At 32.2% G+C, this 26,165-nt stretch overlaps 1 protein-coding gene across 5 annotated transcripts in view; it reads right to left on the bottom strand.

Annotated features, from left to right (window-relative positions):
* The window catches only part of LOC106101861 (probable nuclear hormone receptor HR3), a 94,973-nt gene that overhangs the window by 36,515 nt on the left and 32,293 nt on the right, over nucleotides 1-26,165 (bottom strand). The window contains exon 2 of one of the 5 annotated variants that reach the window (XM_013281212.1): nucleotides 14,781-14,806. The exons of 3 other annotated variants lie outside the window; for them this stretch is intronic. In XM_013281212.1, the coding sequence (XP_013136666.1) occupies nucleotides 14,781-14,793 (13 nt within the window). In that variant the 5' untranslated portion in view covers nucleotides 14,794-14,806. Of the gene's footprint in view, nucleotides 1-12,901; nucleotides 13,132-14,780; nucleotides 14,807-26,165 lie in introns of those variants that run through there. One more of the 5 variants, XM_013281204.1, reaches the window with a different exon arrangement.

Genomic DNA, 26,165 nt, shown 5'->3' with positions numbered 1-26,165 from the left:
CTGAGGTCATTTCACGGTCGTTTGCAGCTATTCATCTCAGCTTCGTAAGATGCCATTGGCCGTGTTTTCGCTGGAGGAAATTAATCATTTCGGTTCTCCGGTTCATGCAAGGGTACAACCGAGGTTCCTATCCGATGATGTTAACCAAAAGATTCCGAGATCGATTATTGAAAAGATATATTTTAATTTTTATGTGTGACATGTATATTAAAAAAATATATGACTATCTCACTTTTTTATAAGTAATCGAAAGAGAAATAAGAAATCAAAGTAAATATGTTACTAGTATTACCTCAGTCATTAAATTCATAAACTCTGGTATTTTAATATAATTACCGAAAGATTTTTAATGAAAACTTTTTTTTGCATTTTTAAGATACAATGTTATCAAACGTATTCGTTAGTACATAAGACGAATAGAATTTACATAAGATAATTTAACTAACGAAAGACGTTGAGTTAAAAAATAATCATTGATTAATTAATTATTCAAATGGTTTGGATAATCTACAATTGGGTGGTCTTAACAAGACGTCGTTCGATTGATTTTTAAAACTTGAATTTGACGTATAATAAGTTATTTTTTCATGAGCCTAAACTAACAAATATCACAGTAATTACTTCATTTAAGGCATTCCTAATACAAACTCTTTTATTAGATACTTAAATAGTTTCAACGTCTTGTTGCAATGTGTTAATATTTAGTAAAGTAAAGGACCTGTCCCACTATTCTTGTAAATTGTCAGTAACAATCCAACGTATGACATATGTGATGGAAGATCGGATTTTGGTACTCTATCTGACAGTGAGGTCACTTTTAAGCTATCTGTGCCTCTATCAGCCAGTGGTGGGACAGTTAGACTTTTACATTTTATAATACCGAGTAAATTAGATCTCCTTTGAAGAGGTAACAGATAGATCTAGGTAGGTCAATCTTTAAAGAATTATTTAATACTAGCTTTCGCTCACGACTCCGTCCGCGTGGTATTAAAAAAAACAAAAGTGGAAAGCCTATGTATTCTTCCAGACTATCTTCTACATCTATACCAAATCTTATTGAAATCCGTTCAGCCGTTTAGGCTACAAACTCTAACAAACATCCATCTATCCATCCATCCATCTAAACTTTCGCATTTTTTATATTAGTATGATAAAAGTAATCTAAAGATTTGCGAAAGGTTGAAAGGTAAGGTAAGCAAAAGTAGATTAGTAAGTAATAGCAAATATTAAACCTTTTAAATGCAATTTTTATTTTCAAAACTGGATATAACACATATCCAGTTTTGAAAATAAACGTAAGTTCAAAACCGACAGACGTATGAAATTCCCGTCTGATCTCGACTGACCTAACGAAATACAGGTCAAGGTCAGTGACCTATTAGCACTTGCGCACCCGGTACGTACTGTGTGTCATTAATTAGTCACAAAGGGCAATGACCTAGAAATCATTGTGAAACGATTTAGCAATAATCGTGGCACACCTCCAGGAATGCACGATGTGTCAAAATAACGCATCTGCAGGAAATAATTACATCGATATTGATATCCCTTTCGTTCTCTTTGAAATGACAGAGACGACAATGTTTTATGTTTTAATAATGGAATAAAGTAATAAGGATTGTGTTTGTTGCCAGGGATATATTTGAATGTTTTAGTGTTGTGTAAAGGTAAATGAAAGAATAATAACATAACTAACGATATTTCTATTGTTTTTATCTTTTGACATATAATGTGATTTTGATATGAGAATTAATTCAATTGTTCTTGATCAGCTAAATATAATTTAAATCCCGTCAAATCGTTAGGAAAGAAAATTAGAGCGTCGATTATTTTCGGAATTTTGGGAAACTGCTACTTGTTATTTAGCTCAAAGGAAATTCCCTCCTACTATAGTAGGGAATAAAAAGGGCTCGTAAAAAAAATAATAAAAAATAGAGTGCTTGTACGAGCTTCTTCAAATCATAACAATCTTAATCATGGCCTCCGATAACGTGCCATAAAACAAATTGAATCAAAAACACCAACCTAAATGTATCAAGAGCGGAAAGTATCAAATATGACACTTTCGTTACGACAGATATTTTTTTTTTCGTATCAAAACACTTGATCAATACGTCGTTGCTGGGACCAACAACCGCTGGCAAGGATCAACGCACTCACTTGACACCTAGACACGTACCCTACTTGGGAGCTGATCCGGTCAGCGCCATCTGTTGACCGGTAGCGGAACTACAGGTCAAATGCTACTCACAAGGTGAACGAACTACATTGAAAGGTGATTACAATATGTAATTGTCTATTTTTGGTGGTGTACTGGTATTGTATAGCACAATAGTTGTAATTGAATTCATGTTTACTTTCATGTTTGAACATAATAGCGATCGTTAACGAGACGTAGCTCGAATATAATAAATTCATTCGCCTTTTAGTTGCGTTTAATGATCTGGAGAGTTATACGAGTAGCAGAGTTGCTGATGACTTTTGTAACAATTACACATTTTGATTAATGGTTTGACCCGTTTTATAAGCTTAGATAAGATCGATTCTGGGATTAACAGTTTTTTTTATACAATTCTGAGAAGATATACTGCATGAGTCAGGTTGAAATTCCGAATGTTGGAATTTAAAAATTTTGACATAATATCTTATGTTCTGATTAAAATTCATAATTAAGTGAACAGTACATGTAACAGAATGTAGTAAAACGAAACAATTCATGGAATTCATTCATACAATTTTTTTTTTCCTGAATTTGGATATAAATTGCTCACACACTTTTTAAATCTTTTTACCATACTTCCATAAGGCTAGGTTTATTCCTCTTTGAAAGAATATTTAACGTATAAATAACGTTAGGAGTTAATAACATTTAACGTAATTGCGCTTAGCAACAGTTATCGTAAAGCACATGAACTGAACTATTCCGTAACGTATAATTTCTTGGAAATATGACTAGCGCAATAACTAACATGCGCAATTATTAGATTTCAATGCCATCTTGTATCGGATAGCAGCACTAAAGTTCAAACTGCCAAACTGAGGTGAACGAACCTCGCGACACCAGCTTATCTCGCATTATGGCACTTATGACGCATTGATGATTTATTCTTTTTCATAATGTACAACACAATGTATATTGTTTGAGGAATTTAAACGTTATTAAATGCACCTGGCCTTTGTCTTATAAGTCAACAAGTAATTATTGTTTTACGAATTTATATCGAATTAACAGATGTTATATGAAATGGTTTTTTAAGCGTTTAACAGGTGCTTAACCGCTGCTTTGTTTCTTAAAGAGGAAATAGTATTCCGGGTAATAAACCATTGTGAGTATACTCGAAGGCAATGACTTATGCATCTGCGATTTGTCAGATCAAAGATGTAATTTACTCTCTAAGATCGTATTAGGAAATCTTGTTGATTCAGCAACTTTATACAATAAAACAACTATTTTCTATCTTATAGTGTAATTGAAGTAAAAGGTAATGTGTAACATATCCAAAATCTAGTTTTATTTTAAATTCCAATATTGGGCTTAATTCTGAAACGATACTTAAACATGTAACAGCGTCTTAAATGATAAGGGCACTTATACTCCTAATTTGTTGAAATTTTACGTCTGCCTGTAAGCAGCGCTTATGAAGCGAAATATTTAATATTGAATTCAATATTTAGTCGTTAGTAACAGTATTGAAATGAGATCTTATAAGATATTTTGAATAAGTAGAGTTGAGAGCTTGCTTACGTCATGAGATATAAAAATATGTCGCGTCCGTTCTTACATAAATATATTCTGGTCTAGACTGAACGACCCAAAATAATCTGAGCGATCGAAAAGATAATGTCTGATTTGGAAACGACACTGAAATAAAGTATTTTTAGTTGTAGAAAATATATATTCTTTACATTATAAGGTAACAAACAAGCAAGCACCTGGATTTGTCAAAATAGGGAAGCGACTATTCCCATCTATGTCATAATGAACGCAGGAGATGCACAGAAAGAGGACTTTCACCCCTAACTATACATATCTTTTACCAAACCACTTCCTCTTCCCACCATTTCGTTATAAGAAAAGGATGAGAAAGTAAAGTGGACTAAAATTAGGCCTCCGGCACGTAGTCATTAGACGAAACGCAGAATTGCATTTATTTCACGCCTGTCTTCTATGTGGTCGTGGTATTAATGTACTGAATTTACAGTTTCAAAATACGAAAACATTGTTTAAAGGTTTATTCTGAATAGATGTATTTTTTGTCAAAGCCTTGTTGCTGTAAAAACTGCAATTTTAGTCAGAACACTTGGATGTAGGTTAGGAATAATAGATAGATATTGACATTGTTCCTTTTGAACGCAATTTATTCTCTTAAATCTGGTATTTAATGCAATCGAAGTGAGAGTTTTACTTTGTTTGATGTTGAATAAATTTTGTTATTCGTTAATTGATCATGTTTTAGTTTTGTTGTGTAAGAGTTGCAAAACTTACGCATAAATTGCGAATGCGACGTATTGCGATTAAATTTAACTGAATAAATTATGAGACGCGACAGTCTAGTTCTAAATATTATTGATAACTAGCTTTCGCCCGCGACTCCGTCCGCGTGGAATAAAAAAAAAACAAAAGTGGCTTATGTGTTCTTCCAGACCATCCTCTACGTCTATACCAAATTTCATTGAAATCCGTTCCTAACAAACATCCATGCATCCGTCTAAACTATCGCATTTATAATATTAGTATGAAGTATGACGTTTGTAGTTACAAATGTTACTTTAGATTGAAATGTATTACATAAAAAGAAAATTACATTGATTGTTGTTAGTGCAATACTTAGGTGTTAAAATAGAAATCTTAAGCTTACTGCTTTGTCTTTAATAGCCCGAATGTTATTGTATTTCGAAATGGCTGAACTTGTTTCGAACCTCAACGAATTTAGTATATAATTCCAATTATTAACAACATCTATACTTTTCAACAATAACAGGATTTAACAAATAATCAGTTAATTATATTTTTTTCCAGTAGGCAAGTGATTTACTACAAAAACAATATCAGTAATCGGTCAATGCACGATTAGGGAAGCATTGCAACTCATATTACAAGTATTTGATAAAAAAACGTGACATAATAAAAACATTTAGACATTAACCCAGACGTAATAATCTACCTTAGTAGCGACATCTCGTGATGAAATGTAAATACTGGCTTATTAATTTTATCAGACTACTTTTATTACATGAGATTAATTAAGTTTTATATTTTTATGTAATGTAGGGAAAATGTAAAGGTAAATAATATATTCACGTAACGGGAAAATCTAAAACACATTTAGGCATTAAGGTGGCTACTCTGCACTAGATGGCGCTGCCACAAAATTTGAAACTCCCAAATTCTTGTGCAGATTTTTATTTAAAAAAAAACAACTATCTATTTATTTAAGTACAGAAAATTTATGTTTTTTTCCTTATCAATATTTTGTTACAAAGCATTAATTCAAATGTGCATTTTCATTATAAATTACATCATATCAATTGACTTGTGTGTTACATTCTAAGCAAATGTTTGTGTAAAATCTCTCAATACGTAATGCTTGGACGAGGTCGGTAATGTCCGCTAGAGCTCGCTGACTCTTTGTTCCTCAGCTCAATTATACGTATTATAATTAAACCAGTTAGTTGTGGCCGAAACGCTGTACAAACAAACCCGCCCTTTCAAAACACCCCAACAAGGTTGAAGGTCATATCGCATTCTCTTCATAATGAAAAGGACCCTCGGAGCTCTTATGAATTTTGTCTTAGGTAACTCTCCTTATAAAGCGTAACAAGACCGCCTGTTACACCGAAGCGTAATTTGTTAGTTACAATTACATCTTTATTGGCATTTAATGAAAAATGTTTATCATTTACTATTTGACAAATACTTCGATGGTTTAAAATATTTATTTTCTATTGTGTTTCGTTTGTGTATCGCTTGCATTAGCAACAACTGTTTACAACTTCGTAGAATATGTGTCACTGTGACTTAAATAGAATTAAATGCGCGTTGCACAACTGGAGACGAAAGTGTAGCGTGCGATATATGCAGACGCTATGACATGTCTACTTAATAATTATTAACATTTGCAATTACACTATTTTTAAAGCTTAAGACCTTTTTTTCGTCTGTTGTAGTTGTGTATTTATTGTATTTACATAAATATAAGAAACTGCAATTAATATGGTAGTAATATTGTAAATAGATTATAGAAACGCTGAATAACATTTATCAGAAGCTGCCATAGATTAGAAATAAAATTGCCAGTTGTGACATTCGAATTTTAAAAATTCTCAGTTACAAAAATTACAAAAACAGAACGCCGAAATTCGAAAAAAGAATGATTTTAAAATTAAAACCGGTTGTCGTGTGAAAGTGGCCAGTGTTCGTTGTTCGTTGCGCAACCGCGTTGTCAGGATTATCGCGAATGCAGTCGTGTAGTGCTGTGTATGCGAGGCGAGGCGCGTTATGCGACTCGTGAAAGCTTGGCTCGCTTCAACGTGTTTAACGCGTTTAAATAATAAAGTTATTGGAGCAAGCTATACTTTACGATGGCTACCAAATTAAAGAACACTAATTAGATCTTTGATGTTTTTTTTTTCTGTGGATAAAAATTGTTATTTGTGTGAACATGCTCTGTGTTTAAACAATTTGACACATTATTACGAATTTTTGGTAGCGTATACTTAGGAAAATGGAGAAGGTTTTGGCAGTAATTTAAAAAAGATATTTTCAGTATTTTAGTATACTTTAAGTGTGTTTCCGTGAAGCTGATCGTGGGGATATTTTCCCATTGAATCAATTGGTTGTATGGATTTGATCGGCCCAATAAGAAATAACCACTTTGAAAGTCTGAAAGAATTTAATATTTTTAACTTTTATTAATATTTACTCTCATAATTTATATCCTCGGTCTAACTCAGTTTTAAAAGCAAAGAGTTTTCTTCTGTAGACTGTTGAGAGTAATGAACGAAATTACGTAACATTTTTGTAGACCTCACTTTAAATTAATGAAGTTTTCACTTTTCCCCTCTTACTTCAAAGTGTAGGCTTCACAAGTGGAAATTACTGGATGCGGAATTATATTTTTTTAAAATATCGCATAAAAATCTTACATAATTTATAACGATAAAGTAAGAGTAACGTTGTATTTTATAAAAATTCATTATAGGTTAGAAGAAAATAATTAAATTATCACTAATTAAAAAATGTATTGAAACCGCTTTAAACACTAATTACCGAACTCAGAAACGTTAAATGCTCACATAAGCAGTCCTTAGCATAGATGTTCTTTTGTCTGATATCTCTGTATCCGATACCAATAAGGGTATCCCTTACAAATAAACGCGGTATAAAGTTGAACTTAGGAATAAACTGATTATATCAAAATTTGTACTAATATTTTCTTATATTCAATTAATTCCCAAATTTATCTTTTTACCACGATTATTAAATGGATATTAATGATAAGGACACGCTTAAACTCTAAATTCTTTACAAATTTTAACGTCTATCCAATTGTATGCGACACTTATGTGTGCATTTAAGATTCGTTTTAGTATTCGGTCCTTTTAAATACTGTACGGCAGTAATTATTTTAACGCAATTATATCACGCGTACATAGCAACAGATCTCGTGTGGACTAAGTCAATAAACTGTCGGGACGATGCACTCTCAGTTGGAAACCATAAAAATATACTTTATGTAGGTCATTAGATGGATATACCTAGTGAGGAAGTAAAGTTAGAATTACCCTATTCGTAACACAAATGATCACAATGTTGACAACTAAAGATCTGAAGTTAGGAAACTTTTGACTAAGTAGTCATTAAATCTGTACTAATATAATAAAGCGTAAACACACCCTACTTCGTGGCGTAGGCTGTCAGCAAACACAGCATATTTTTGAATAATTCTTTCTTTAAACAAAAGCCCTACACTTACGACACGCTTTAGGTTATGTATTTTCACGTTATTTAACTTAAGGGATAAATAAATTGAAAGAACCCTTCATATGGGAAAGGGACAATAAACTACAAGGTGCCAACATCAAGGAAGCAAGGTTACCATGGTTTGTCATCATGTCATGTCATCTTGACATTTGCAATTGATAATTTGACAAATGTAAACAATGAAATAAAATTTTCATAATTTCATGCGGATGAAGCCGCACGAAAACAGCTAGTCTTAACTCAATTCTGACTGCAATCTTTTTTTATTAGTTATAATTGACAATAGCTTTTTCATTTTTATATGCTTTCTATCAATAATTCTTTAATAACGCGTGCCTGTTTTCTTATTTTCTTCTGTTTGTAGACAGATAGATAAAGCCTTTGATGGATGCCGTAATTAAAAAAATAACTGTTTACAAATCAAAAGTTCAACAAGGCAAAGGAGGTAACGTACGTGATCACCTCAAAAAGCGAACAACTGAAGCGAAGGTCGCCAAATCGACTTTGACCTCGAACACACGGGTCTTAGATTCAAGGTCACTGAGGTCAGATTAGGGCGCAGCCCGTTCTTGCCCAAAACGCGGGCTGCGACCTGGCCCGAGCTGCACGACCTACATCCGATTTGAATTTGAGAACGAACTGTGTAGCGATTTCATATCGATAGATGGCGTTTACATTAATTAAGTGAAAAACAGTTTCTTTCAATTAATGTAAAGAATAAGTAAAATACAATCAAATCATTGAAGAAATAGACACTTCTATTTTCTATCCTATGTATTTTAAATTTGAATGTAAAGGTAATGATTCTAATTTTAATTTTAACAAGAGAAAAACTTAGATCGATCATGGTCCTAAGGAATTCTAAAAGGTCTTTGATAATAAACAAGATTAGAATAAAATTAACTGATACAGTTTTATTGAATATGTTTATAAAACTGTGAAGAGTTAAGACTGTCCTATATTCTGTATTACATTTACGAAAAGCGTATTGTACTAAAAAACCTTAATACTTTCAAAGAATGTTTGACAACAATAAAGGTACAGTTCAAAAAACATGTCGAAATAAATTGAGGTATAAATTCTTTGTAGACTTTATGTACACTTTAAAAACTGGAATGTATTCTTACTATTGTTATCATTCTGCGGACCCTCCATCCTGAACGAAACTAAAGAAATCAACAAAAGGAAATAGCTGAAGGGGGCTTTTCAAACTGGCCACGTGGCTCGTGGAAATGGGTTACCTCGTATCGCTTTCAAAGACGCTATCGCCCCTCCCTTATCAGCATTAAGCGAATGACGGAGACAACATTATGAAATAGTACTGTAAATAACGCACCCTAAGACTATGATCACCAAGCGTTTACATTATTACAGATTTTCTCCATGGCTACGGTATCTCATAATATTGAAAAAAAAATGCGATTGTTAGACGATTTCCTTTGATCTTAATATATTTTATGCTATGGAGATTAATACATTTTACGTTAATTATTAGACAAGAAAGAATCTGAACAGGAGCAAGGAAAATAAATACAAGTCAAAAACAATTGCTCTTGCTTTCCCCATTTTTTTTCTAATGAAGTGTAGCGTAATATTGAAAGCTGTCCTGTTTTTTATAAAATAATAATGGCTACTGTACATAACGCGATATCATTTGATTCCAAACTAAGTTGTATTGTAGTAGACCAAACGGACCGACTGACAAACCGATTTGTTGCACTATCTATTTGTGGTTATTGTACGTTTTATCGACTATTTTTAGATAATAGTGTGGCCTAGCTTTTCAATTTAGTTTATTAACATACTAGCGGTTTCACCCCGCTTGCGGTGGGTGTTTTTTAAATAAATTGACATTTTTGAGTTTATTCTATACAAATAAATGACAAATATTTCCTCTTCATATTATTAGTGTAACGAATGCACAAAGTTCGTATTAAAGTGCTTCTATTTTGACTGCTAGAAAAGGCGATTAGGTAACCAATTATACGGTTAACTCTCACAATATTTTCTCAGTAGCACCACCGACTAGTATCGGACCCATCGGGGTTCAAGCGAGTTACCTTGCTGCCGAAGAGGAGATCCGAGTTATTTTAACGAATGGATAGAAGTATAGTTAGAAATAATAAAGCAAACAGGAAAAAGTATAGTAGCTGCACAGTAAAGGAAATAACAATAAATGACCCAAATTCACTGGTAATTCTTAAAAATTTAGATTTTGCTTACATTATCCTTGAAAATGAGCCGAAAATAGGTATGATAGACCTCCGAAAAGATTAGTATAAACGATATAAAGTATGGTAAAGTTTAAAAAAGATAAATTTACCATATGTAACTACTTCAGATTTTATACGAGCGGCAAAGGGTCTTGGGTATTTGTTATATAGTTGGTACGGTAAGCACGTACGAAGAGAGTTAACAAGCGGTATTGCCCACCTACGGCGTAACATGTAGTGAAATGAAAATATTTGAATTTCGAATTTTAACTTTTTTTCATTTAATATTAATGCTGGCATATACCATTTTTGTGACGTTATTTTTTAAATTCAGATATTTTAAGGTTATGACAATTTAAAGTTTGTTTTTTTTAAGAGAAGAAGTAAACATAAAGCGGGAACACCGATATGATCTTTATAAACCATGGACATCTAGAATAAGTTAGTTTAGAAAAGGTCTAAGTACAGCAATGAATTGACTAAGAATGGTATCATTCTTTAGTAATCGTCTTAAGGATATTTCTGTTGGTATGATTTTTTTTTTAATTTCAAACACGTGTTTATTAGTGGTCATTTAAGGAGATTTGTATAATTTCCTTTAAAACCATTGCCTAGTATTTATAGTTACGTAACGAATGTACAAGCGCTTTCCTCCGGCATATTTTAATGCGTGTTTTTTTTTTAATTATAGCTGACCTAATATTTTTTGCTTTACTATTTTTTTAATTAAAACTAAAGTTTTTAATATTTAAATGCCGTTGTGGACATTAGTAATGACTGGACTTAGAAATTTTCTGTACTCTAGTTTTATGTATATGTTAAGTCAAAGATTAATTAAATTCTATATAATATGAATGAATATTTTTTGTTTTTTACATATTTTAAATATTCATCACACTTTATTTTGCAATATGTACAAAACTACAAGATTTTCTATAGGATATAAAACGTTGTAATGACCATCTTCTAGTTAAGAGTAGGTTTTTACTGTCAAAATACTTGGATAAAAATATATTTAACTTTAAACTGTCGTGGTTTTTACAAATATATTATAATGTTCATAAGATACGGGTTTCTTACTACGATTGAATTGTTTTAGCTCCCGATATTTCGGTACAGTTGCATGCGCCATGTTCACGAGCTGATATCGGGCTGTATCTTACGAACTTTATAAAAATATATTGCCTTTCTTTTTACTCTTTTGAAAAAGAAAACAGTGACAATACTAATCTATTAAATTTTAATAAGGACGTTTCTTGATTACGTAAGTGATGTCTGTTTACAAAGTTTTAGTTACGAGTCGTAATCCTTGTGGAATTAAACATAAAAGTATTCTTCCAAAGTCTTGTGTTCTTCCAAACCATCCTCTACATCTATGCCAAATTTAACTTACATACATCCATCTAAACATTCGCATTTATAATATTAGTAAGATAAATGCGCAAGTTCGGATGTTCGTTACTACATACTACTACATACACTACTACATATCTAAAACAGCTTAACAAATCTCGACCAAAGTACAGATGTAGAATATAACATGAAAGAACAGATACGTTACTTTTTAATTCTGGTAGAAGTCGCGGTCTAAAACTAGTATACACGCATTTGTGATGTGCCAACGATTGTGTCATACTGACTACGGTTACGAAAGTATGCGTTACATTGTACCATCTAATCTATTACATAGAAACCAAGATACGACTCACTTTATATCAACTGTATTTGTACTGGCTGTTTTCTTATAAAATATAAATTCGATATGATATGATGGATTTTATAGGGAATAGATTATTATTTCGACTATTTCAAGTGCTTGTATGGATGAACATTATAAAGAAATAATCTATACTAATATAAAGAAAATTTTTTTTTTTATGTATTGAAATAACTCAAAAACTACTGGGCCGATTTAAAAAATTCTTTTACCATTAGACGGCTATGTTATCAGTGAGTAACGTAATCTATTTTTATATTATTTTTTAAATTTACGAGAGCAAAGTCACAACACTTATAATTGTGCGAACAGGCTTTTTAAACCTGGTGATTTATCATGTTTTTTACATTTTAGTGTTAGGGAATATATCTGTAGTCGTATTCAATTGAAATGAAGAATTTTATTAACATTGTACTGGCTGACAATTTCATTTGTTTTGGATCGTTTTTGTCTTTAAATTGATATAAACGCTTCTGTTTTTAATAAGTCTGTGACCACAGCGTTATAAAGTTAAAATTATTTAGATAGGTTAGTTATTTTTTTCCATTTCAATCGAATTCGACAATACATGGTGCATTAAAAATCACAATCGATTTTCAAATGTTTTATGAATTAAAGTTTTATTTAAATCACGAACAAGCCGGTAAAATATTTATAACCTAGACTTCCTACAGAATATTATAATTTTCCTTCATTTTGAGTACGTAAGTATTTCTGACTCGGGTAAAACAGTCACGAGTAAATTTACGTTTAACTAAGTAGCTTAAAAATAATTCGCATTCAATTACATTTCACATGACTCTTGTAAGTTAATTAAAAATAACCGCTTTAATAATTTTTAGTCAAAGAAAGCCGTTTCGTATTTCACATCTCGTTAAATAATGCATGTTATAACAACCGTTACATCACTAAACTTTCGAACTGGGGAAAATTTCGTATGCGCCAAGTTGTGTCACAACCTTAAGTAAAAAAATTGTCATATCAAACCTCGCGACATTCCAAATAAAAACCTCTATTTTATTTCAATTCATAAAATTCCTCACTAACACACATCACTATAACTGGCCGGTTGTGATTCACAGCACACACCACTAAAAACAATGCTTGTTTTTTTTAAACGCGGATATCTAATTTCGAAAATGCGCGCCGAATTCGTAAGGACCCGCTCACACCGAGATGTTGCAAGCGGGCCATCGAGGGAACAACTAGGAAATGAACACAGGCGCGTGGCACACCACCGAGCCTACCCACACTCAAACACGCCGTATACATACACACTCATGCATGTATTTAACAAGGTGCATGCGTTTTGACAGCACATGAGGGTCTATTTATAGGCCTACATTTATTGTATTAACATTAATTGTAGAAAACTAAATTGTTTACGCATTTACATTTCGACACTACTCGAGATGCAATAAGTGACAGAACAAAATTTCAGGTTCAATTTTAGTAGAGCTTATTTATTAAATTTTATTTTTCAAAGTAAATTTAATTAAAATAAATGTCAAATTAGACTTGCAGCTAAAACAATGTAGCGGTCCTAACAGAAAAATGTTACGCGGCTAAACAACAACCGTTATTACATAACAGAACGGGGGAACGAGATGCAGATAGTTTTATCGTAGCGTCAGAAAGGGATGTACTAGATTGTGTAACACAGGGAAAGCTCTATGCTTACTTTCTTTGTGAGACAACCACTATGCCGTCTTTGATTTCCCGATATGTGTGAGCAGGAAAATTTATGTGTGAGTGCCTTTACATTTTGCGTTCCGTACAAAAAAGCTTAAGTGCACGAATGTACTTTTTCAAAATGAACTCTGCACTATAGTAGCGAATATGCATTTTGAGTGCTGTCACGATTGTATTAAAGTCGGTTTTATTGCAGCACGTGGATGCCTGGCAGCTTTTTGAAGGAGTTCATTGACACATGGTTTGGCACGCTTCTTGAGCCTACTTATTTTTTCCACTATGACAGGCTGAAAAGTTCACAAAAGACGAGATATTTTCACAGAACTAAAAGTGGGGCATGCGTACTGAGATCCTGAAATTATGATCGATTTTTCCTTAAAATTAAAGGATAAAATTTTAAATTTGTTGAATGGAATCTTAAAATGCCGGTTTAATAATAATATGCTGTTAGTTACGAGAAATGACAAAATTGAGGTCATGAGTAATAAACTGAACATCGCTGAGGAAATGATTTAGCTACTTCATGACAGAGGGCGCTATTATTTATTGTTCTAATCATATACATTTCATAATTTTGTAAGATTTTATGATTAAATAGATTCACTCCTGACAAGAATTAGATTTGAAATTTAAAAATTCATATGAAAGAGACAAATAATTGAAAAATTTTTGCAGTTCATTAATAATAAAATAAAGTCTTTGGCTAGCCAAACAACGGATTTTGAAATTTTAAAGTCATTAAAAGAGTATTAATTAAGCTTTGTCTCAAAATAGATGCTTATACTGTAAATTGCTATTGCATCACACCGGAGGAAGTGAAATAACAGGCATAATATTTATATACCTATCTCTTCCCATCGCTATATCCTTTTCCTTGTCGCGCACATGTAACTCTCCGTTTGAATCGCGGAAGCGAACGACGTATGCTTGTGCTACTCTCACTTGCAGACTACGGTTATATCCGTCTCGCTCGTGAAGGCAACAGAGTGCGTTGACCTGTCCTTGTTGCATTAGTGTGCAGCCTTGCTTTACAGTTATACTCACTTGTTTGTATGTATTAAACGTGCATCGTAAAGTACGGTTCACACGAACTCGAATTTTTAAAGCTCATGTGAATATTTGAAAAATAATGTTTATGATTTTTGGAATTAATAAAAAATTCTACAATTCAAACCTTTGGGAAGCATTACTCGTTCTTACCTGAAAAATAAAAACAATAATTATCATTTTGTTATTTAATAGCAAAATTTTAACATTTAAAAATTATGCTCAATTTAAATTCGAATATTTATTTTCTATTATACCGTCGGTGCCTAAATAGTCGGCGAAATACTATTAAATAAAACCAATAGTGCGAACAATTCTTATAAAAAAATCATAAAATGTTTATGTCTTCCCCCTTACTTTGCTATGGATATAAAAAAGTTGCGTCAGAGTCCATAAAAAATGTCTGCGAGGCGTCAACGAGCATTACATCACTGTTCGGTGAGTCGCGTTAGTGTGCGTCACTCAAACACACGTCACACGTAGACACGTGTTGTACACACAGTGTGAATACAGACGCGTATGTGTGCACGGCCTAATCTTTTGTGGAATGCGGGTTTCATACCTTAATGAGTACTTTTTTAAAAGCGCTGAAAAGAGAAAATTCTTTGGACTGCCTCTGGCTTTCAGATTTTTTCCTCTTTACTTCTTTTACTACCATTTTATACACGGCAACTCATTTAAATACTCGCTTATTTTTTTAATTAATTTTCATATGCTTTTTTTAGGGAAAATGTACAAGGGCAATTTAAGTATGACTATTAAAGATGTCTCGAGTACTTAGAACTCTAATTATAATGTTATTTTATATTTTTACATCGTACATAAAAACATTTTAATGATATCTAGAAATTCAAAAATAAAATTACATTTATTAGTATTTACTTGTATGCAAAAGTTAACATAAAAACAAGATGGCATTTAATCCACGGCAAGAATAATTTTAATCGTTTGAAGATTATCATAATTATAGTAATTTGTATGGTACAGTGAAGCATCATTGCGGACAAATAATCAGATATTTATTATACACAAATTGTACTTGCATACTTTATATTTATTAATACTTATTTTCCCTCAATTAGTAATTAATATTGCAAATAAATAGATCCCTTTTGTCTCTTTTCCTTAACAGATAATGTGAAAGACTTACGTTAACTATCTTTTAGAAAAGAAAACAATAGAATATCTAATTTTCAGCCAGCATTTATAATTTCAAATGACCGATCAATTAACTCAACCATTGACAATCGTTTAAAAAAAATAAATTCGTAATTTAAATATAACTTTTTAAAACCTATAAAGAATTACGTACACTAACGTAATTCCGTTGCATTCTACAATTCAATCGATAAGCTTCGATAATAATTAGTGTTTGTTACATAGGAAATCGCGAAAACCTGACCTATTACAATACATTCGCAATGATCGCTGTGACGTGCGTTACGCGAACATAAGTGGCTATGTAATATAGTATATAGTTTGTATGAACTATCTTTACACGCGTGTATGTTATGTAACTATGTGCTATATACTTCTGATATGTCTAGTTTGTATGTATATCAGCAATATGACTTACATTTGCGAGCTTATTAAGACGAAAAAAAGGATGTACATTGTTTTAATAAGGCCGATGTTTTCATTAAATCCTATTTCCTCATTGTAATGATTGTTTTTAATCAGTATGATGAGTTCTTTATAAAAAATCTAATTATTAAATGGCAGAGTATCTACATTTCGCCGGAAACATATCATGTATTCCCCAAAACGATAAGTTTGTGCATAATACAAATATTTAATTAATGTCATGTTCAGAGTTTTTTAAATCTCTTCGTGTAAACATGAAAGGAGGCTAACGACCTAATTTATGTAACTAAGCGCGGTTCGGATACAGCGTTGATGAGTCAGTGTGTCAGTCAGTCAGGACTCCTTTATATATAGACCTAACGACATAGTTATGTCTCGTTTCTCATAGACAATAACGAATAAATAAATATTTATTGATAGCGTGTTCGTAATTACTACGTTTTGCTTTTTGTTTCGGCCAGTATCAATGTTTTTTTTATTGTAAACTATGATGTGGCTGGCAGGTAATTTTTAGCAATAGATTATGAGTGTTTAAAGTAACTTTTGAGAAAATTATGTAATTATAGAAATGTGGAAATATACAAAAAAGTTACTGCAATTTTTTTGAATTTCAGACATAAAAATTATTTTTCCTTTCGAAATAATAAAGTATTGTTTCTGGTTCTTTTTAAAAATACAGTTTATATTTTGCACTTTATTTTTATTTACTGTTGTGTTTTTGTAATCATTACGAATTAAACAATGGCGATGGCAATTTTTAAACGTGCAATGTTTTTCCAACATTTTGTGAATAGCTGTTTTATTCAGGAGAAAGTTTTTTTTTGCTGTTTCATGTATGCGACAATATGCTCGTATGTGTGGAAAATTACAGATTCATATTTCTCATTTATTCTTTTGTTAACTCTAGTTTTAGCTACATTTACAACTAAATGAACTAAGTCGAATATTAGTAGTAAAAAAAAAATTGCAGTTTTTATGTTACGTAACTGTGTTTAAGTTTTAAATAAATATGTTATGTCGTATATAATGATACATTACACACAATACAATTAATTCGGAAATAACATAACCATTCAACAAGAATTATAACTATTAATTTAATAAACTTTAAAACGGACACTATCGACGTTGTTGCTACTTAGTGTATAGTGTCATTCAAACTTATTAGCAGCTCGCTTTGAGGACACTGCGCGAAACCCAATTTTAGTCTTCGAGGGGAAGTAAAGGGACCATAAAAAGAACAACACTTATGTGCACGGTTGCTATTACCACAATGGACCTGACCCATCGAGAACTTACCGATGAAGATAAGAGCTTATAGCATTAGCTATACTACCTCGTGATTACTCGAGCAACTAAAACGATTGAATCTTAGAATATCTACGTTCACTTATATAACAGTCGCAACTCGATGTCCATGTAGAGAATTATGTGTAACCAGCCTAACGGGTATTTGTCTAACCATTTGCTAATTCTATACGGATTTATATTCAACACGTAGGTTTACTGCCGCTGTAACCTAGCCGGGCGGACCTATCTGCATAATTAGGTACTACGATTAGGCCTAAGTGCGTCACTAAAATTGGTCAATGTCGTATTTTTAATCATACACCATGATTAGAAAATGTATGAGCTATCGTGATAATTTGCAATAGTGTAAACATGTGCCATCTAGGTTTATACGTGCGTACCTTTTAAAATGATTTCACAACACTATCGCACGTCTGTTGATGCGTCTTGAAAAAATTAAATCACATAAAAACGTATACAGATAATAACACGTTTTACAGAAAGCGAGTCTCGATTTCCCGTGCGAAAATTCGCATAGTGTGCCAAAACGAAAAAAAAGCTTTTTTCTCTGACTGTACGCAGGCACGATGCCGCGGGTACTTCGCTTGTGTGAGTGCATCCGTGTGACCCAATTACGAACGCGCTCGTGAAGCTTCGGCGGTTTCCGTCGCCCGAACGTACACCGACGGCCATCTTTACTTATCGACATGGCCGGTTTAACTTGACCTATACCGCTAACGAAAATTAGGTGACTGTGATACACGTCGAGGGGTCAATGTATTTGGACAACGGCTGTGGCCGTTACGTGAATCTGTCAAATACTTAAGTGGTGCTTATTACTGTAATACTAATACTTTGTACTGTGTTTTGCGATCGTATTCTTTTATTACATGAAAGAAAACCTTACTTTATAATAGACTGTAATATTAATAGCTTTATAAATACACATATTGTATATTTTTATAATACCATAAAATTAGCACTTTTCAAGATTTTGAATTGAAATAAACACTTACACAACAAATTAGTTGTTAAAATGAAGAAAGTTATCTATTATTATGTAAGATTTACGTTTTTATATAAATTATGATACGAGAACAAATGACATAAAAGTGATATAATCGGAATGGTAAATCGTTCATCGATTTCAAATAAGCCACGGAGATGGAAATGGCTGGCAATTAAAAGCGGAGATATCGCGTGCCCACATCGCGACGTCAACTTCCGTATACAAAATTTAATTTTTTCCCCACACTAACTTTCACCTATTCGAAAGTTGCGCGTTATCTGTACACGGTTTGAACGTCACTATTTTTAGATATTCGGTCCCATGAAAGCTTCAAACATTGCACGCAAGATCGCTAACTAAGTTATTCGTTTCCAATCTTATCTTACTGTCTTCCTGATATTATAAATGCGAAAGTTTAGATATATAGATGGATGGATGTTTGTTTGAGTTGAAGTGAAACGGCTGAACAGATCTCTGTTAAATACAAATAGAATATAACAGACATATAAGCAGACACTATAAAAATATTAAAAAAGCACATTAAAAAATATAAACTAATTACATACGTAAAAAGATTGGAAAGCTTATATAAGGAAAGGGTGTTGCGTGTATTTGTAATGATAATTATTATCTTATTAACTTAAATGTCACATTTCAATACAGAGAATTCGACTTTCGAAGGACGAGGTGGCTTTCAGAGCGGACCACTTTCTCTTGTACCAATCTTTCTGAGGCACCAACATCTCTTACTCTCACTTTCTCCATATCAGTTTTGACAATCGTACATTCATTTGCCATACACAATCTATGTTTCATACTTTTGATTTTTAATAGTTGTTATTTATGATTTATGACCTCTCATTGATAAATATGGACCCGTACTTTATTTTGGACTAGCTGTTACTCGCGAAATCACCCGCGTGAAATTAAAAAATATAGCCTATGTTACTCACTGATAAATTATCTTTCTAATAGTGAAAAAAAATGACTCAGCAGTTTATACGTGAACCGAATACATACAAAAATACAAAATTACAAATCTTTCCTCGAGTACAGATAGTGACAACGCATTTCATTTGTTTTATTGATAGTTATATAGTGAGAAAGAAACTATGCATTTTATTGCTAAGTATTTAACAGCGAAGATGAAATATACATATTTTCATCTACATTATATTTGGTTGAAAATTAACAATTTCCTATTAATAATGATATAATCTGTTTTGAGTTTTGTTATTGCCATCTTACGTAATATCTTTCAAATATTTTCCAGTTATATTTCAAACCCGCAAATAATACTTTAGAATGTAGAATTTTTTTCTTTATAAAACGCTCTGAGGCAATGCGAAAATTGTCAAGGAAATAGCTTGAATAGTTTCCAGCCTTGAAAGAGTTCTATAACCGCAGTTGGATGAAACTTTGTGTGAACTTTTGAAACATATAACTATCTTCTACGACCGTTAACTAGAGATAAAAAAAACTCTAAGCAATAGCCTTACTTTGGATTATCCTACGCTCTGATTCAACGAGCTAATATTATCTTAATTTATTAGCGAAAGCTAAAATGACGACCATATTTGACTCCAAAATTTCCACGCGTTCTTAATCATTATTTTAGTAGCTCCTTAAATTGGCATTAAAAAGTTTTGTTATCTGTATTTAATTGACGTGGAAATGATGACATTTTAAATTTTGAACTTTTAAACGGAAGGAAGTTGTATTGTTTGAATTAGAGAGTAAATATAAATTGTGCGTATTCAAAAAAATAACTTTCACTAGTTAGATAATAAACCAGCTACTGGCCCGTTGGCGGTAACAAGAGGTGTGGTTGCCTCCTACAGATTGAATAATGACTATTTAAATGTACTATTGGTGGTAAAAGTACAAAAATATAATCGTTTTAAAAATCAATTCGTAAACTAGTCATCCTTAGTACTATATTTCGAAGAGGAAAAAATAATAACAATAATGTCAGTGACCCTGAGAGTACAAGGATTATCGTAGGATACGAAAATATCGGTATTTATGAATAAAAAAAAACCTTCAAGCCAGCCAGTACTTAATGCTGTCGATAATTGATTACCTATGCAACATCTTCGTCCAAAAAGTATTTAACGTTGCAAATCATAATCACCTCAATGAATACCCATGTTATATCTATTCGGCGCTTACCGTGTTGCAATAATTATGTATACGATTTTAACCTTTTGTAGTATTTTTATAAAGACCATAATAGATTAAAAATTGTGAATTAAGCGTGGTCCGATGCTAGGATCGCGTGCGTCCTACGAAATACGGTGAAGGCCTCCTCTTAAATGCCTAAAGCGAATTATCAGTACATTATATCCTGTTTAATTACACAAAAAACACCTTATTCGTTGCTCCTATCAATTAAAAGACATAAATATTAACATTTTCAAAATAACAAATACTTATGGTCGGTTTCTGAAGTTTCTATTTATTTTATCATTCCCTAGTGATTCATTAGTTGTTAAACTAAACTTTAAAAGAGTAAAACTCAAGTTACGTAGTTCGGTAACGCTTTTCATGAAGATATGAAACCAATAAATAGCAAATAAAGAGAGAAAATATTATTATTTTTTAATTAAATCTGACTTAGTTGTACGATATTGTCCGTGAGTTATTTGTTTGATTTAAAAGTCTGGGATTAACCATTCTCTATTGAAACTTGTTATTGCAACTAAACTTGATAAGTTTGCGAATGTGCGGCAACTAAGTTATCTCATGTGTAGATCGGTTTGCGTTCTCAAGGTGCTTATATACTCATATACTACATATGTACCGTATTACCGTTTAAATTCTAACTTGTACCAAGAATGATTCAATATGACTTGAGGCCACGCCTTGGTAGAAACTTCTAGAAAATAGTTGCTTACTGCTGTGGTCAATTGTTAGTTTTAAAACACACACTGAAGCATAAACGACATATTAAATAAATAGTTCTAACCATATGAATAAAGAATAAAAAACCTAAGAAAGGAGGAAACGGCCCTGATCCTTACGTTAGGAGTACAAGTGGACGGCACACAGCAGCCTTTAAAAACCATATGAATTTGCAATTGCACCATAAATTCTAAGGTACACAGAAGTGTGAGTTAAACAATAAAAATAGGGTTAAACCATGCTATTGTTTATGTTTAGTCAAAATTTTTATTTCACCTTAAACATAAAAAAAATACTAGATTTTACTAATTTTACTACGAACCTTTACTACTATGTTTATAGTAAACGGTACTCAATGATTTACAAATCAATTTTAATTTTAATTAATTCATTCAGATCTAGGGTCTATTTTTTACATAAAACAGTCTACTGGGAGCCTAACAGAGTATCTAGGAGTCACGTTATCTAACAGGTTTCCAACGAAATACATTTATTTATTCATCTTCGAGGTCGTTTGCGCACGCGACTATTGCACTGGCTAATGCGTTTTTATTTTATAGAAGGGGGAGGAAAATAAGCGATTCACCTGTACACAGTATTATGTAAAGAAGAGTATAGCAATGAAAGCGTTATAGACAACCCTGGTTAATTAATGAGTCTTTGACAACCCTATCTAATTTTGTTTGAAGAATCCAATCATGGTAAACCCTATTCTTGGTAAATAACATGGTGGAATTTGATCACCGTACTTAAACTATAGAAAAAAAATGCAATTTTTTTATATCATTGAGTACTAAATTCTTTGACTTTCTTTGTTTCCATTACAAATAAGACAATCTGTAATGTAATTTTTTACTTTACTTCAAAACAAAAATATGAAAGCAGTATTTGATTCTAAAAGTGCATCCCTATATAAAAAAATAGATGTAAGCTTCCACTGCCGAATCAACTGCACAATAACACATTGTCCGCTTTCATCTCTCTTATTATCTCTGAAAAACAGAGATAACTTTTTATGTTCTTAGACAGCGTAAGCTGACGGTTAAAAGCCGTGGTTGCATAAAAATATGCATGTAAACGCACTTCACTGCCATCTTATCTAAACAAGTCACGTTTTCAATGCACTATCACTACGACATAACGCATACAATGCAGACATAATCCATGCAAATAGAGTATGATACAATACTTGTTACTAGAGGGTGGTACACTCATCAACGAAGTAGAATTATACTAGATTTTTCTATAAGTTATTTTACCTCATAAATTACATTAGTTACAAACAGAGCGTTTTCAATCTTCGTATATTGTGAGATCATTGAAGAGTTATCACATGGAGCCAAATAATTTTGTGTCTGAATGTGCTAATACGTTACTTTATCGTTCTACAATTCAATTATGTATTTATGTTCTCATTTCAAAAAAGTACTAAGTCAACAAACTTACATATTAAAGCAAGGATAAGGAAGCATAAGCCTTTAGTTAAAATGTCTGTATATAATTTTCAAACGTTTTAAAAGTAGTGATAAATCGCAATTCGTAGTAGCAGTAGCGATTATACGGCAGCCACTATGTACCTCCAAGGCTGAACGGGCGCGGGCACGCGACGTGCGCTCTCTGCCCGCGTATATACTTTTTGAATTTAGAACATTCAAAATCGTTTCAGAGACAAGAAGTTTTTTTTTAAATACAAACCGGTCAGTGACATCTCTGATTTATCTGCCAAACCAAGGAGGTTTAAATTAAATTTCATCAATTTACTTTGCTGTCTGTTTAAATCAGATCGTAACTCCATGTTTCGTACTCTAACATTATCAATTGCATAATTAGACAAAATTAATATATTTAATAGACCACAAATTTTTGATTCATACGATATGTTAAATAACGTATTTGAGGATGAACACGTCATTCGACTTTCCCTTGAAAATCATGTCGCAACAAGGAAAACGGTCATTCGTAATGTGTTGGTATTGCTGGCAAAACAAACAGTAGAAAGTTCTGGACGATGTAGCAAATAGATAACAATATAGTCTATGGCCATGGTATGAAATATAGACTTATTGATGTGATATGCCAGAAGCAGAAACAAAGGCATAAACTACAAAGATAGGATCATTAGGTTCTTTTTTTTAAAGAAATATTTAGGTTTTTTAAAAAAGACACTTTTAATCAAGTAATGAAACGTTTATTAATATTTACAGAAAAAAGTCAACGATAAAAATCTGACATTTGATGACTCACTTGAAAAAAATCAATTTCTTCTTTTTTGAATGAAAGAAAAAAAGGAACCTAAAGTAATAATTATAGACAGAAATTTAAGATCGTTATTTAAGTTTATAGATATAGTAATTAAATATTTAAGACAATAGATGTATATAAAAATACATTTATGCTTTTATATCAGTAATTTTAAAGCAAAACGCACATTTTGTCCTCGTTGAACGAGTACGTAATACCGCGGTGCGTACTTTTGATGCGTTCGTCGCCACACGGCCGGGCGCCCGAGCTGCGCTTGCGCAAGGAGTTTGCTCACTTTTTGTTTGCCTTACACTTTGTACTCAGCTATCAGTGCCGCGATACGCCTCGGAAACTGCTACTTAACGGTGAACTTTACGTGTATAACACGTGCATGTAAACATAACAATACTAAAAAAAACCCATAACTTCCCACAGGTATGAAATATTTTGAATTAGACCTACATACCTGATTGAAATAAATATGTAATTTATTTTAATATAAATAAAAAAAGAGGTAAAATTTTTAACCTTAACATGAAATGTAAGACAAACATGAATCTTAAGCTTTTCACCTCATTGTCTTTGTGAAAACAAAAAGCTCAGATAACGTTTTAATTTGAAGATTACATTTGCCAAAGAATTGTACAATGATTCGTTATTCTGACGATTTATTAGCGTAGAATGGCCCTTACGTGCATTTCGACATTCTGTTTAGTCATTCACTTGCTTTAAATATCGTCAATTACGACCAGTGAATGTGTAAATACAACTTTTGTAATCAAGTCTCTATTAGAGAACGTCATACTATTTTCAATACAATTTAAATGAAAACTATATTCAATAATTAGTTGAATATTTTACGTAATCCAGTGCCTATTAATCATTAGAAAATTATTTCTTCATCCATAATTGGTCTTTGTTACAGAAATTTTCTAATACTGTGCAAGTTAAAGGAAATCAAAACCAAACATGTGTTTGAACCTCGTTCTTTTATAAGTCGTTTCGTTCCAATAAGACACGTCATTATGACGTCACGAAACACTAAAAAGATTACAATAGAAACGAAATTATAGGAAGAAAATTAATAGTTTAATATAAAATAGTAGTACGATTTAAATAAACAGCGATAGATAGAGACAGGCAAGGGTCGCACATCCGCACTTTTGCGCGCGCATTCATAGATAGACCGGCCTTGCGGGTGCTGTTCAACTCTGTAAGGGTGCGGACATAATAATATAAACTGTAGCGGGGTAATTACTATAATTAAATTTTGTACGTGGAAAAAGCAAAAGAAGCATGCAAGGATTAACAAGAAATGACATCAAGCTAGATCTGTCAAATTATGATATTTTTTTATTTATTTTAGATAAACTAAAAATAGAACAGACCATAACTAAAAATAATTGATCGATTTTATTCGCCGCTTCGTACGCCAAAAATATCTCTGTTATTTTTCCCGCTACTTTTAACTCGCTAATTCCATATACCATTTAGAGCAAAAGGTCGAGTTAAATTATTTTATCAAGCGTTAATGATCACACGAACCTTTTTTAATAACTTTAAGTTTTAGTTTTATGTAAAACGATGTAAAATGTCTAATTTAATGACCTAATTGAAAATGCAGCTTGATATCTCTAATAATTCTTACATGCCTCTAAAATTTTCTTATGAAAATGTAAAAAATAACATCCATTGTGCATTGCTTTTACCCATAAATCAGCATCCGCTAAATTCTATCCACATAGCGCGCATTATGTGACACACTTTTGAGTTGGCTTCTAGCCGCCGCCCGGTACGCAGGATAAACAACATTACGACGTATACGTTAAGGTGCCTTTTAGGACAAATCCCAGGGAAAGCATAGTTTTAATTGAGACGGGCGCAATGCTCGGGCGTCCTGTCGCAAATTTCGAAATTTGAATTTCGAATTCGCGGGATTTAAAAACGTTGACTGCATTGCCATGCATTTTCATTTTCGTTTTTACTTTTAAATAAGACATTAAAAACTTTTTCCTTCCTAGTTGTCATTTGCCAATTAAAAGATTGCTGGAATTTTTAGAGTTTATTTTCTATTATCTTAATTGGAAACTGTAATGTTCTCAATAAGTCTGTGAAAGTTATAACAATAGTTAATCAATTTAACATTCAAGCGAATGGGACAGCTGTAATCAAAGTCCGCATTTAGGCACTAAATCAGGTCTTATCTTGCCAACTCAAAACCTAGGCCGTCTTGATATAAACTACTCTTATCTAGTAACACTAGAAATGAATAGTTTTAAGTGCGTCAACACAGTCTTATACTAAAAAAGTATCTATAAACTTACATTCAGTCATATCAATAATAATAAAAAAATTAGCTGTTAAGAAACCAAGTTAAAATTTCATCAAAATCACCACAATTGGTCAAAATCATCAAACGCTCTGGACTCGGGAATCGTTTTTATTTTCCAAAGTAAAGTCCCTAAAATTTATAATATTTCGAAG

Source organism: Papilio polytes, unplaced genomic scaffold (genome assembly GCF_000836215.1).
Source record: "Papilio polytes unplaced genomic scaffold, Ppol_1.0 DF823935.1, whole genome shotgun sequence".
In the NCBI taxonomy this organism is placed as follows: Eukaryota; Metazoa; Arthropoda; class Insecta; order Lepidoptera; family Papilionidae; genus Papilio; species Papilio polytes.
The sequence above is the reverse complement of the archived record's forward strand: the minus strand, read 5'-3'. Positions and strand labels throughout refer to the sequence as shown.